Genomic DNA, 15,592 nt, shown 5'->3' on the forward strand with positions numbered 1-15,592 from the left:
AAAGGAGCAGCAGCCTGGGCACGAGTTTGCCTCCTTCAAAACACAGGGAAAGAGTTGTTTGATTTGGGGACAGCCAGCCTAGACATAGTGCCCAGCTGGTTTGCTTTCTTGTTTTGGTCTTGCATAGAGACCTTTTTCTCACAGGTGCTGGGTAAAGTTCATTGCATGAGTGGCAAAGAGAAAAAAAAGGCTCAGAAGATAGTAGATAGCTAGCAACTCATTCTGATTGGCCTGTGGGGAGTTGTCAGAATAAAATTGGATCCTTGTGTTGAGTTCCAAAAAAAGGTGTGAATGTGAAAAAGAAGTGTTAAATCATGACTCCAGAGAAAATGTCGGCCATGCGCAGTTTTTAGTTTAAGTGAAAACCAAACTTTAGACTTTGGCCAAACAAGACCAGGAGAAAAAAGGGTGAATCACTCACTCCAATATGGAAACTTTCTGGCGATCAAGTCTCTGTGAACCTGAATAAGGCGCAGCCAAGACCTCATGCCTGCATGGAACTACCTCATTTCCTGAATTGATACGCAACACTCTGCCAAGCATTTACCCTTTGTGTCAGATAAGTAATTTTTAATAAAATATTTCCAAGATATGAAGACAGCTAGGAAAACAGCACAGTTTTTAATAATTGCACTCATAAGTGAACGGATCTATCATTACGTTGTCACAAAGAATGACAGTGAACAGAAACATCCTGCTGATCCTTCTCGGATAAGTATTTACTGTAATTAGACAGACACCGGCTCCTCTGTTGAACGAAGCGCTAATCTTTAGAAACGTGACTTTACACAGAATACCTTTTTCTGGTGTGTTATTGTTAAAAAGCACAGAAAACTATTTTGTTGGCTGTTGTACTTCAGAAAACAGCACACGTAGTTGTGAGATTTAAATATGTACAATTATTTTCCTTTTGACTTTTTGTTGGTTTTAGTGGTGCCTAGTAATAAGGCAGCCCTTGTGTATCCATGAAGCTGTATTTGAGGTTAGCTGTTCGTTATGTTTTGCAGAATAGCAATGTAGTGAATGTACTTCAAGAAGTTTTAAGCTTTGAAATGACCCTTTGATTCATCCATCTAAAACAAAGACACAATTCTTGTAGTTATTATTTTTAAAATATTTATTTAGGCAGAGAGAGCTCCTATGCACTGATTTACTCCCCAAGTACCTGCAACAGATGGACCAGGCTGGAGCCAGAGAGCGGGAACTTAATAGAAACCCAAGTACCTGAGCCATGCCCACTGCCTTGCAGGGTGCACCCCAGCAGGAAGCTGTAATCAGAAGTGCAACAAGGAACTGAACCAAGGCACTCTGGTGTGGGATGCAGTCATCTTAATGACTCCACTAAACGCCGGTCTCGCCCAACCCCTTCCCCTGCCCTACCTCCAATTTTGTTTTAAAGAGAGGTTTACTTATAAGCGACTGGCTAGAACTTTACGGCATTAGATGAGAACTCCAGAGAGAACCTCTGTCTGTGAAAAATGTCATGTAAAATTGATGAGACGTGTTGCCCCCTTCCAGCACCTACAGGCACTGCCTTTTCATAAAATCATTTTATTTTGCTCTGTAGCTTCTAGTTTGAACTATGAACTACTGAATAGTTATAAAGTGATACCAGCTCGATTCATTGCACAACTCCGTCCTCCCACTTTCTCAGAGACACAAAGGCCTTTGAAAGCAAAGAATAGGGTTATTGAAGGATGGCAGGCAAATTTCGCTAAGTAACAGGTGGAGGTCAAAGTAGTTTATTTGTGGGAATGAACAGAGTACAGGGATGAAAAATCAAATGCTTTGCCATAATAAGGTTTAGCACGAAAATGCTGACTGCACTAAGCCTCGATTCTAGCTGACAGAACCTTTTCTGGTGTTTATTACTTGGTTCCACAGTTCAAGCAATTTGAGGGGGCCCAAAATTATATTTCTTTTTCCACCAAAAAATGTTTCAATCGGTTTCAAATTTTTACTTTACATAAAGGGATGGGTGCTCCGCCTGTGCTCAGTGAGCATCGGGTCTTGAAGCGCTCCAGAGCCCCATCGTGCAGCATCACAGGCAAGGCGTTGCGTTCAAAATCAGAGTTGTCAGTCAGACCTGAAACGCCAAGATTTCAGCCCTGTTTTAACTGGCAGAAGGGAACACATTTTAATAAACACTTAAGTTCACATTATGGAGGTTGATGTTATATTCCAAGACAACTACGTTCAAGGGTATTTACCTCCAGCTTGTTGACGATGAAGAGGAAAAGCCTTTCATTGTTTTCCCATGACACAATTCTGTGATGGAACAGTATATATATTTTGCTTTGGGCTTAAAAAAGGATTAATATGCTGAAAAATACAAAGTTAATATTTATCTACCACTGTAAAGCAAGATCAAAAGAGTAAAAAGTTATTTGGTATCACATACCAGAGCTGTCTAATACAACAGCACTTCAGAAAGATCATGCAAAAAATAGAATTAAGAGATAGGTTTATTTTGGTGCCAATGCTTTTTGAAATCCATATATAGTTTCTTTCATTATACACATTTTTCATGAACTTTTCAAGACTCTCCATATGCATGGATTTTCAAATTTTTTTCACAAAAGTAAACTTATCTCAATTCCATTTTCCATAAACTTGCTTTCTCATGGGGAATTCTGCAATGGCAGAGCTGCTCAGTATCTGCGCTCTCCAGTGTTGTAGCCATTAGCCACTTGAGCTAGGGCCATGCTCAGCCCTCGAACCTTTAAGTTAATTTTAATTCATTAAAATGAAAGTAGCCACATATGGCTAATAGCTACCATGTTCTACACGGCAGATATAAACAAAATATATGTGTGACTGAATTTTTAACTTTTAAAAAAATTTTATTTAAGTTGTACAAGTTTCATGTATTTCCTATATACAGACTCAGGAACATAAGGATACTTCCCACCCCACCCTACCCTCCCTCCCACCCTTCTTCCTCCTCTCTCTCCTATTCCCATTCTTAATTTTTACAAAGATCTATTTTCAGTTAACTTTATACTAATAAGATTAACCCTACACTAAGTAAAGAGTTCAACAAATAGTATGAAGAGAAAAACATAGTTCCTCAACAGTTGAAACAAGGGTTGTAAAAATCATCAAATCTCAAAATGTCAGTTTAATTCCTATAGATTGACTACCTTTTAGGGACTCTATTACCTAAAGGTACCACAGATCAGGGAAAACTTACTGTATTTGTCTTTTGGGGACTGGTTTATTTCACTAAGTATAATGGTTTCCAGGTGCATCCATTTTGTTGCAAACGACAGGATTTCATTTTTTTTTACTGCTGTGTAGTATTCCATAGTGTGTGTGTGTGTGTGTGTATCATAATTTCTTTACTCACTCTGCAGTCGATGGACATCTGGATTGATTCCTTATCTTAGCTGTTGTGAATTGAGCTGCAATAAATAAGGGGGTACAGATTAGTCTTTTATATGCTGATTTCATTTCCCTTGGGTAAATTCCCAGGAGTGGGATGGATGGCTCATATGGTAAGTCTTTATTCAGATTTCTGAGGTATCTACCTATTGTCTTGTAACTTTTCAAACTAGGTATCTAAACAGAATGAATAAAACATTACAGTACATTATACTGTATATATTTTGGAAGGTTTATTTATTCACTTATTTGAAATGTGTAGTGACAGAGAGGAAGGGACACATTGAGAAATTTTTTTTTTTGAGGAATATTCTATCTACTAATTTACTTCCAACATAGCTGCAGCATCCAGATCTGATACAGGCCAAAGCCAGGAATCAGGAGCTCCATTTGAGTCTCCCACATGGGTGGCAGGGGCCCAAGCACTTAGGGCATCTTCCACTGCCTTCCCAGGCACATTAGCAGGGAACTGGTTCAGAAGCAGAGTGCCTGGGACTTGAACGAGTGCTCTGATGTGGGATGCCAGCATCACAAGCCACAGCATAACCAGCTGTGCCACAGTGTCAGCTTCTATACTATATTTTTAATGCAGACAAAATAATTTGGTTTTCTCAGAAATTTCCTTCTCTTCAGTCCCTCTGTGAATGTGTGTGTTTGCTGTCTTGAGTCAAAAATCATTTTTTCTGATAACACATAGAGAATGGACTGGCTGGGTGATCCCTGACCTTTTATAAGTATATGGAGCACAGAACACAGCTTTTAAATTCCAGGCCTGTCACTGGGGTGTCTCTGTTTACCTTGATAGAAGAGCAAATCCTCTAAAGAGTCAGCAGACTAGTGTTGGCGCAGCAACCAGGTTGTTCTATGGCCATTTCCTTGTGTCTATTCTTTTTTCTCCCTGGTTGTAAATTTTCACTCACAAACGAACATTTGGAATACATTAGAGGACTCATCGTTCCTTCCCCCTGAATAATCCATGTAATTTTTACTTCATACTCCCATCTTTTAAAAATTGAAGAAATCACTTGTGTCACCAAACCTTTTAAATTACCTGAACTTCTTTATGATGTGGTAATTCTTTTGGGGGTCCTTTTAGCTCATTTTAAATGGCTGCCTATAGAATAAAAAGGATAAACCTCAGAAGCTATATTAAATTTCATTTCATTCTCTCCATCATAAAAATGATTTTAAAACATTTTTATTCACTGAAAAAGGCTAAAAGTCAAAATAGTCTGAATGTTTTACCCTTTTTATTGTTGAGTGTGTTAATCATAATAAATTACATTAGAATGAACCCTAATGGCTTTTACCATTAGGACACAAATCTGAGAAAAGTGCAGTACTTTCTCCAGGTATCACGCAGTGTATGTTTATACCCAGTGGAACAGAGGGGTCCCTTAACTGTGTGATTAATCTGTCCAATCACAGCCTTTACTCAGCCATCACAGGAAAAGATGATCTCGTCACAGGGGTCACAGAAGTGGTTCTACAGGGTCCGTCCTGTTCTTGCCTGTGTGGGAACTGCTGGAGTACAGCATAGCTCCATGTCTGAAAGAGGGGTGTCTGAGCACAGAGCTGCCGCTGGTGGATGAGTTATCAACCACAGCACTGGTCACAGCTTCCATCCTGGGTTCAAACAGTGTCACTGACACGTACACTGACATCGTGAGCCTCACAGTCACAAATGGGCAAGCTGCTCCCCAGATCTAAAAAGAACAGTCGTCACAATAGCACTGAGTATCATTTAGGGTTGAAATATCTGCAAGAAAACTGATAGGCTTGTATCAGTAAGATAGATATATGACGGTTTTTTTTCCTAGAAATGGCATCTTGGAAGAAATTTACACTGAAAAGAGCAAGAGCTTTCACCCCTGGGTTCAAATCCTGGCTCCTCCACTCACTCCTTAAGGATTTCTTTCCCACATTGGCGGCTGTCCATGGGTTTGGGCCGGCCCCTCCCATAGCATTCAAGCATGGTTGCAGCTCTCCCATTGTCACAAACCTTTTCCTTGCTTCCTTGCAGCTCCTGAGAGCTACTACCCCATTTTTCTGCTGTCTAAAACAGGTTAATTTTATGTAAGAGTCAGGATTACACCTACTTCCCCTGCTTCTTTTCTTCCCTTTGATTCTATAAAACTCTATATCCTGTCTTCCATGTGCTTCAGTCTCCTGGAGCTCATTTTTTTTTAACATGACAAACATGTATATTGACAAATCTCACACAACTTTTTCTCACGTCATTATATGTATCTAACCTCTCAAACAGTAGTGAAATCTGATCACAGTCTTCTCCTTGGAGCACTTTTTTTTTTTAAGATTTATTTTTTGAAGATTTATTTATTTATTTGAAAGCCAGAGTTACAGAGAGGCAGAGGCAGAGAGAGAGAGTAAGTCTTCCAAACACTTGTTCATTCCCCAGATGGCCTCAATGGCCAGAGCTGTGCTGATCCAAAGCCAGGAGCCGGGATCTTTTTCCAGGCCTCCCACACAGGTGCAGGGGCCCAAGGTCTTGGGCCATCTTCCACTGCTTTCCCAGGCCATAGCAGAGAGCTGGATCAGAAGTGGAGCATCAGGGACTCGAACCAGCACCCATATGGGATGCCGGCACTGCAGGCGACAGCTTTATCCACTATGCCACAGCACCGGCCCCGGAGCACTTTTCTTAGTTTCTATAAAATCACACTTTCCTGTGAATTAAATGCCTCAACTTAGCTGCCTATTTTGACATTGACTTAGTAGCTCAGAGGCCTTCCTTGATTTGAAGATTTACTAAATTCTAAATAAGTGTATACGTGTGTATGTGTGTGTTTGTGTGTTACCTGTATTACTACATTATAATATATAGTCTGGAATTGGAAGATATCAGTATCAGTGAGCCGTAAAAGCAGAATTTTTCATCTGTTCTGATTATGAATAGAGATATAACATGGTTTTCAGAAGTTTTTAATAGAAGAACCAACTTGTTGAATAGTCAAAAATATTTGGTAAATACCAAATATATGAACTGTTTTACAACGTAGTATGCTGTCATGATTGTCTTTTTAAAAAAAAAAAAAAAGATTTATGTATTTGAAAGTCAGAGTTACACAGAGAGAAGACAGGCAGAGGGAGAGAGAGAAAGAAAGAGAGGTCTTCATCTGCTGGTTCACTCCCCAATTGGCTGCAACGGCCAGTGGGGTGGGGGAGGAGAGAGATCTTCCATCCACTGGTTCACTCCCCAATTGGCCGCAATGGCCAGAGCTGCACCAATCTGAAGCCAGGAGCCAGGAGCTTCTTCCAGGTCTCCCACACAGGTGCAGGGGCCCAAGGACTTGGGCCATCTTCTACTGCTTTCCCAGGCCATAGCAGAGAGCTGAATCAGAAGTGGAGCAGCCGGGTGTCGAACCGGCACCCATATGGGATACCAGCACTTCAGGCCAGGGCATTAACCCACTGTGCCACTGCGCCGGCCGTGATTGTCTTCTAAATCTATATGATGTTTATTTTGTGGAGGTTCTGTGTTAGAATAACAGAAAATATATACTCACTGTGTTAAATTAAATCCCTGGTAAGTCCAAAAAAGTTTGATATATAAAATAAATTATTACTTTTTAAAAATTTTATTTATTTTTTATTTGAAAGGCGGGGGGGGGGGAGGGAGGAGGAGAAAGAGAGAGAGAGAGGGAGAGCGAAACAAGACAGAGACAGAGAGAGATCTTGTACCAGCTGTTTCAGCCCCCCAAATGCCTGCAATAGCCAGGCCAAAGTCAGGAGCCAGGAGCTCATCCAGGTCTCCCACATAAGTTACAGGGACCCATCTGCTTGAACAGCTCCTACTGCTTCCAGAGTGCACATTAGGAGGAAACTAGAATCTGAAGTGGAGCGCAGGCTTGACTACAGGCACTCCAGTACAGGATGTGTGCACCCAAGCACTATCTTTTTTTTTTTGCCTGTATTTTTTACATAAATATATTTTTATTAATTGCAAATTTATAAAACAAAAAATGTGAGGTAGTAATATGAGTTCCCATATACGTGTCCTCCCATTCCCCCATTAACATCTCATTTTAGTATATTTGTTGTAATTAATGAACCACACCCAGCTTCCCCTATGTTTTTTTTTAAAAGCTTTTGTTTAATGAATGCATTTTTCAAAGGTACAGCTTTAGGAATGTAGTGGTTCTTTCCCCCATACCCGTCCTCCCACCCTGACTCCTGTCCCACCTCCTATTCCCTCTCCCATCCCATTTTCATTATGGTTCATTTTTAGTTTAGCTTTATATACCAAGGACCAACTCTATGGTAAGTAAAGATTTCAACAGTTTGCACCCACACACATACACAACATATAAAGTACTATTTGAGAACAAGATTTGAAGTTAATTCTCCTAGTACAATTCATTAAGAACAAAGGTCTACATGGGGAGTAAGTGCACAGTGACTTCTGTTGTTCATTTAACAATTAATACTCTTATTTATGACGTCAGTGATCACCTGAGGTTCTTGCCATGAACTGCCAAGGCTAGGGAAGCCTTTTGAGACCACAGACTCCATCAGTATTTGGACAAGTCTATAAGCAAAGTGGAAGTTCTCTCCTCCTTTCAGAGAAAAGTACCTCCTTCTTTGATGGCCCCTTCTTTCACTGGGGTCTCATTCACAGAGATCCTTCATGTAGGACATGTTTTGCCAAGCAGCACCTTAACTGCTGCATCAGTCCCCCATTCTGACGAATGAGTCTTAGTGGACTTCTCAGTTATTTTCATTTTTTGTATATTCTTCTGCAACTGACATAACCTTTCTTCGATATTTTTCCTGTGGATAACCAAATTAGAAACTTTAACTTTATCAATAAATTTTATTGACTTAACTAGGAAACTGTTTTTATAGGTGTACTACGGAAACTATATGAGAGTGCTGTGTTTTATGGAACACACGAGCTTTTTAAATACTTTTTTTAAACATTTATTTTATTTATTTGAAAGACAGAGAGGTAGAGCCAGAGAGAGAGAGAGAGAGAGGGGTCTTCCCACTGCTGCTTCACTCCCCAAATGACCACAATGGCCAGAGATGAGCTGATACAAATCCAGGAGCCAAGAGCTTCCTCTGGATCCCCCACGCGGGTGCAGGGGCCCAAGGACTTGGGCCATGATACAAGCTCTAGAACCAGAGAAGCCTGAAACTGAAATACTGCTTGATAGCTGAACGATTTGGTGCAAGTTGCTTAGTCTCTCTTACTGTCTAATTACTGTGTTGTAAGTAGGTACAGTAGCAATAACCAGCTATCCGGATAACAACAGTAGCAGTTTAGATATTTGTAAGTTCATGGTACATAGCAGGTACTCCATAGTTTGTAGCCTTTATCATCTCTAGCCTGATTCTTAGAAATATCAACAGATTTGATCTCTTTACCTGCCTCCTGGCTCTCTTGAGGCCAGTTAATAGACCAAAGCTTGAGATAGTTTTTAGTTGTTCTGGTAAAAACAGAACAAATTTATAACTGTTATTACCAGGTTTTTGGGTGTTAGGTGGTGAGAAGCAACAGGAAACTATCCAAAGTCATGAACAACCAAACTTAGAGAATTTAGGGATCTTTTCTGACTGCTCAGTCATTGATTTTGAAACTAAAGTGCAGAGGTTGCTTGGTTTCAAACAGTTCGTGACTAAAAATGAACATTAATGAAACTAACTTTTCAGGGCTGGTACTGTGGCACTCAGCCTGAAGCGCCAGCCATCCATATGGTCACCACTTCTAGTCCCAGCTGCTCCTCTTCTGATCTAGCTCTCTGCTATGGCCTGGGATAGCAGTAGAAGATGGCCCAAGTCCTTGGGCCCCTGCACCTGCGTGGGAGACCTGGAAGAAGTTCCTGGCTCCTGGCTTTGGATCGGCACAACTGTGGCTGTTGCAGCCATTTGGAGAGTGAACCAGGGGATTGGAAAACCTCTTTCTCTGTCTGCGTCTCTCTCTCCATAACTCTGTCTTTCAAATAAATAAAAATAAATCTTAAAAAAAGAAACTAACCTTTCTATTTTTTACTTTGACACTTTTTAGAAAGGCACATGTAACAGTTAAGTCCTCTCTGACAATTTGAATTACATCTTCCAAACAGAAAAGATAAGGTGCTATTGTCCTGAGCAGCATTTACCATGGACAATTTTCACAGGAGAATGAATTTTTGAATAAGACCTCTAGCAAAGGAGGCATTAAAATTACTTATCATAGTTTTGTATTTTAAAATGTACTTCTTGTGAGCAGAGTTAAACATCTTTTCATTTGATTATTATTTATAGCCCTTGCCTATTTCCTGCTGGATTATAGTTGTTTGTTTGTTTGTGTTTTTTTTTTTTTTTGCTTATATTTGTTGAACCCTATTTAGTGGAGTCATTAAGCCTTTGACTATAATGTAAATTAAAAATGTTATCTCAAAAAAAGTAAATAAAGTATTACAACTCCTCTGACTCCTAGAAGTATTCCCTGTCAAGCAAAGAACAGCATTGTGCTTTCTTCTCATTCCTGTAGGATTTTTCTTTACAGTTGTCACTATAGAGTTCTTGGTCAAAGTGTTTGGTCAATCTCACAATTTGGCAGAGGGGAGGAAGTTTAAGTTAAATGCAATTTTTTTTCCTGTTTTACTTTTTTACTTCTTGTAACATCAAGTCACCGTCAAAGTTGCCTGAAACAATCCTCAGTTTCTTAGAGGAGACTCCCAGAATTAGTTTTTGAGTTTTGAAACATCAGTCGACCTGGTATTGTTATTGATGCTTCTGGAAAGCGTGAAGGGAAATAGAAGTTTTTAATCTTCAAAGAATTTATGTCCTTGGTTTTAATGCCCACCTAGTTCCAGAGTGTAGGCTACTAGAAAACCTCAAAACCTTGAGTGAATTTCCATAAAAATGATGGAAACACATAGAATTCTAGAGAATAATTAATGTACAATAGGCATCTTCAGTACTCACATTTCTAGCATTGGCAATAAATCGATGTGGTTACTTCAGAAAGTTCACAGAAAATAGGATGAGAAAATAGCTTGTTCTGGTGCAAAAACTTTCAAAATCTATATATAAACATCACGTTAGTTTTCTATTGCTGTGTGACAGATTACCACCAGCTTAGCAAACTGAAGCAACACGCATGTGTTGTCTCGCAGTTTCTGTGGGTCAGGAGTTGGGACACAGCCACACAGGGTCTTCTGCTCACGGTCTCACAAGACAGTCAAAATTTTATCCAGGATGCATTTCTTTCTGGAGCTCAGGGTCCTCAAGCAAAGTCTTGTGATTTTTGGCCGAGTTCTGTTCCCTGTGGCTTAAGGACTATAGTCTCAGCGTTCTTAAAGGACAAGGGCCCCAAACTCGGCTCCAAGAGGTGTCTGCTGTTCCGTGCCCTGTGGCCCTCTGGGAAGCCCTTCCACTGGGCGGCAGCTTACTCCTTCAGAGCCTGAAGAGAATCTCTGCCTGCTCGTCCCTGTTTGCTAGGGCTCACCTATGGGTCAAGCCCCTGAAGGATAATATCTTTTTCCTTAACTCAGAGTCAACTGAGTGGGGGCCTTAGTTGTATCTACAAATGTCCCTTGACCTTTGCAGCCTGACCACAAGAGTGACATCCATCATATCCGTGAGTTCACCCTTGTGTAAGGGGAGGGACTCTGCAGGTTGTGTCCACAGGCACCAGGAACCCCAAGGAGCCCTCTGAGAGTTCTGATGACCAAAGATACAAGTGATGACTCTAAAGGCAACTTCGGGAATACTGCGTTTGGTCCATATTTTCAAAGTTTTCTCGTTGGACTTCACACTTCTAAGTGCCTCCGGGAACCATTGCCAATGAGTAACTAGAATTCCATGTATGTTTGCCTTTGTCTCTTGAATACAATTTGGAATAATTCAAGTAATTTAGGAAAAAATGACAGAGTGGAGATAAATTCAGAAAAGAATTGATGTGTAGAAAACCAGGGACAAAGCCAGAACTCTTACTAAAATTGATTTCCTATTCTGTTTATCATCATTGGGGCTTTTATGCTAATCAAATGGATAAAATGACCCATTGAAATGAAACTTTATACTAGACTTCTTCTCATTCTATTAAGGTTTCTTTTTCAATATTCAACTTAGAAGTAATATTTGTTTTGCTCCAGAAAAGGGTTACTTTACTTTATCTGTAATCTCTTCTTTATAAAAATCTAATACTTATATAAAAGACCTAGACATTAAGTTCAGATTCATTAGGATAAAACTAATCAAACATTAATCTGTACAGCAATTGTATAACAGTTGTGCATAGATAATTGGCAAAAAATTTTAACAAGTTTATTTTTAAAATAATGTACAGAAACCAAATTTAGTTTCAAAAATAAAAGCCAAGATTAATGTTCTCTAGCTTTTAACATAGAGCAGTTTACTAGCATTTTGAAGTTTCATCTGGTCAATTAAGTATACAAAGCAAATTAGCCAAAACATACATTATGCATGTAGAAAAAAATATTAAAGCATATAATAAGGAAATGTGCTCAATATGAGTCTTTAAAAATTGAAAACCCAAAGTAGTTTTGAGATTCATGACAGCCTTAGGGTTCATATTACTTGACTGTGATAAAATTAGAAGATGATACAAAGTTTGGCTTGTTCCTGCATGCCAACTTTATTTCTTCCCCGTTTAACCCTTTCAAAGGAGATTTTAAATTTTGCTGTTTTAATACTTATTTATCAGCTTCATCATTCTTGATTTGTTATTGCTGCATTTTACTTATAATTCCTCTTTTGAACAGGTGGATGGGAGATTTAAATCATGCCAATATTGCTGCAGTATTTAGTATGGCATGGGTTGGAAAATACAAACTTTTTAGAGAAATATTTTTTCTTGAATCCAGCCAGTTTCTTTCTTGAAGAAAATTAGTTGAGATAAAGATTTCATTTCTGCTAACTGAAAAAAAACTCCAACATATCCAAAGTTTTGATGTTTTTCACTTTATATTTCTATTTCTGTTTCATGACACATAATTCAGGCATTTGACTAAATTTAAATCAGCAGACTGGTTGGCAGCCTGATCATTGATTTGTACAAAGGGAGTTTCAATAACTTGGAAGATGTTTCTATTTTGATAGCTTTTAATTCCTTTATTGTTGTTTGCTAATTTGAAATTTCTCCCTAATAAAATTACATGGTGAACCCTCAAGTTAGGTTTCTCGCAGTGAATGTCCATCCTGAACCCCTGTGCATCATACCCATGTTAGAGCACTGGTCTGGTGTGACTGTTCACTGCCTGCACCAGCAAACAAATAAAATCAAAGGCACTTGCTTTGCCTTCAGTTCAAGTCACGTGAATACCATCCTGGAAAGTACCTGATCCATTCCTCAAGTTAGTGTGAGATGCACACTGGTACTTAGCAGCTTGCAACTTATTTCTTAGGAATCAACCCCCCAAGGTTTGCTGCAGTCCAACATCTGTTAGTAAAACCACACATAAAGTTGAGACCCACACAGATTAAAACGTTTCAGTGCCTTTTAGACCACTTGGTGTGTTCCTGATTGTGTGATGCTTTTCTTGCACACAGAGAGGCCAGAGCAGGAGCCTGTGCTTATGGAGTCTGCAGTCACACTCGAAGGTCAGATTGTGAAAGCACATTAAGGAAACCTGTGATCAGAAAGAAGCACATGTTTAGGTACAGGCTAGACTAAATTTCTGGAAAAACATACACCTATGAAGTGCTTGGCACAAGGCATGGAACCTCATGATTACTTAGTTACATGCTAATATCATCATTATTTTTATCACCTGCTTTTCCAGATCACCAGATAATTCTTCAGTCATAGACAGAACACAACACAGGTGGACTTGTGTAAAATGAAATTTGGTTTTTGACATCAGTACGGACCAGCTTTGTGCTGGGTACTTACGAGAGCCTGTGCTGTGGAGACTCAGCCTCGATGCCTTCACTTTTACATCCAAACCTTCACCATGCCAACTGGGATCCTACCGAAGTGGTGGATGCTTCCAGTTGTGTATGTCAGCCTGGTTGCTGAGAATACTGCAAATCTAGTGACTACAAGGGACTCTTTTCCCATTATTTTCTTCCCAAAGCATTTCCTACTCTGGGCATGCTGTATAAACTTTAGATGCTGTTCTATTTGACATAAAAATAACATAGATTGGCCGGCGCCGCGGCTCACTAGGCTAATCCTCTGCCTTGCGGCGCCGGCACACCGGGTTCTAATCCCGGTCGGGGCACTGATCCTGTCCCGGTTGCCCCTCTTCCAGGCCAGCTCTCTGCTGTGGCCAGGGAGTGCAGTGGAGGATGGCCCAGGTGCTTGGGCCCTGCACCCCATGGGAGACCAGGATTAGCACCTGGCTCCTGCCATCGGATCAGCGCGGTGCGCCGGCCGCAGCGCGCTACCGCGGCGGCCATTGGAGGGTGAACCAACAGCAAAAGGAAGACCTTTCTCTCTGTCTCTCTCTCACTGTCCACTCTGCCTGTCAAAAAAAAAAAAAAATAACATAGATCATCATACAAAAGACATGTAAGCAAAAAAAGAGAAAAAAACGCAATGAAAATCACCACAATCCAACACACAGAACTGTTAGGGATATCTCTCTGGATATAGAAATACCTTTTTAATGGCATTGTAGTATAACATCCTATTTTGTACTTACTTATTTTCAGTTAACATTATAAATATCATTCCATGGGGTTACTTTTTATAGTGTTATCTGCATTGGTTATACTCTGTTAACCAATCCCCAATGGTTGGATGCTTAAATTTTTTTTGTTTACTTTTATCTTTTCCTTTCATCTATTAAAAATAATTCATCGAATGAACTGAGTTTCCATTGTTGAGGATGTTCTTATGTTAAAATAGCTCAATTATTTAAAGCACGGAGAGTGTGCGTCAGTGCTGAAGCCAGGTAACAGGCAGGAGGAAATGACTGCATGTGAGGTCGTCATGTGCCTGAGCGGCCTCCTTCGGAAGGGTCCCCAGAGGTAGCACACATACGGAACAGCTTTAATAAACGCTGCAAAGCTGAACCCTGTATAATCAGAGAAGATCAATAAACCAAAAATGGACTGTGGTTTTGTAGAATAAATTGAAATCAATTAGAGATCGACTTATCAGGGGACCACTCTGTCACCTGTTTGTTTCTGTGACAAATTCAGAGCAATTCCAAACAAAATGAATTTTTCATTCACCGATGGATTAAAAAAATCCTTTAAATGTTATCTTTTAGGTTATACAGGTTGTTATTACGAGAACTAAAGTGTCCTTATCAATCAATCTTCTTGCCAGGAATGCCATCTCCAACCACACTGAAGAAGTCGGAGAAGTCTGGTTTCAGCAGCCCTTCCCCTTCACAGACCTCGTCCCTGGGCACCGCGTTCACACAGCATCACCGCCCCGTCATCACCGGACCCAGAGGTGAGCTGCTCCAGGGACCCTTGCTTGTGCTTAGATCATGGCCTTAGTACAAGCAGGGCAAAAGGAGAGAATGAAAATGCTCCAGGGGCAGCGAGTGTTCCAATTTCTTATCCTTGGGGGCAATCTTGGAATATTAGAGACCAAAGAAATCTGGTATCAAATCCTTGATTCTTTCCTAAGGCTAGAGGGGACTGTATCTTTGTGGGATTTTGCAAAGAGCTGAGAGATAACTTGAATTGAACCCAGATCTCCTCTGTTCTGTAAGTTTTGCAACAAAGTGTGTGTGTGAAGTGAGTATACATCAGGGTGGTCAGTTGCCTGTTTTCAAGTGATGGCTTTTTTTATCCTCTCATCCCTGCTGATTCTCTTTCCATGAAACCTGACTTCAATATGTGGCATTTTGTGTTGAGGTTGTTTGTATCAGGGTGTTGACGAGCAGTCCTCATTCGCTCCTTTTGAAGTGGTAGATAGTTTGTCTGGTTTTCATTGCAATGTTTTCATTATTTTTGTCTTGCATGCCTTTAAGTTTATTATTAAAATGTGTCCACAAGAAATATGATTTGTATTTCACATTAAAGACAAGCCTTAAACCTCAAGAGAATGTCAGCAAATCATTTAACTTGATCTTATTGCAAGATGAAAATATTTATTAGTTTGTTTATGAAACTCCCACAGTAGGAGTATGAATAATTATAACCACGTTTGCATTCTTCCATCAGATTTTTGTTTAGGTGGTTCTATGATCTACCAGCTGGTATCATAAAACATCCTAGAAAGTTATGGTCTCTTGTCTACTCTGACATACGCCTGGGAAAACTGATATTTCTT

General features: G+C 39.9%; 1 protein-coding gene across 3 annotated transcripts in view; it reads left to right on the forward strand.

Moving 5' to 3' along the window:
• NFIA (nuclear factor I A) overlaps window positions 1–15,592 on the forward strand; it is a 394,118-nt gene that overhangs the window by 291,692 nt on the left and 86,834 nt on the right. For all 3 annotated transcript variants that reach the window (XM_062191435.1, XM_062191437.1, XM_062191436.1), the window contains exon 7: window positions 14,636–14,764. In XM_062191435.1, the coding sequence (XP_062047419.1) occupies window positions 14,636–14,764 (129 nt within the window). The remainder of the gene's footprint in view (window positions 1–14,635; window positions 14,765–15,592) is intronic.

This window comes from Lepus europaeus, chromosome 5, assembly GCF_033115175.1.
Source record: "Lepus europaeus isolate LE1 chromosome 5, mLepTim1.pri, whole genome shotgun sequence".
In the NCBI taxonomy this organism is placed as follows: domain Eukaryota; kingdom Metazoa; phylum Chordata; class Mammalia; order Lagomorpha; family Leporidae; genus Lepus; species Lepus europaeus.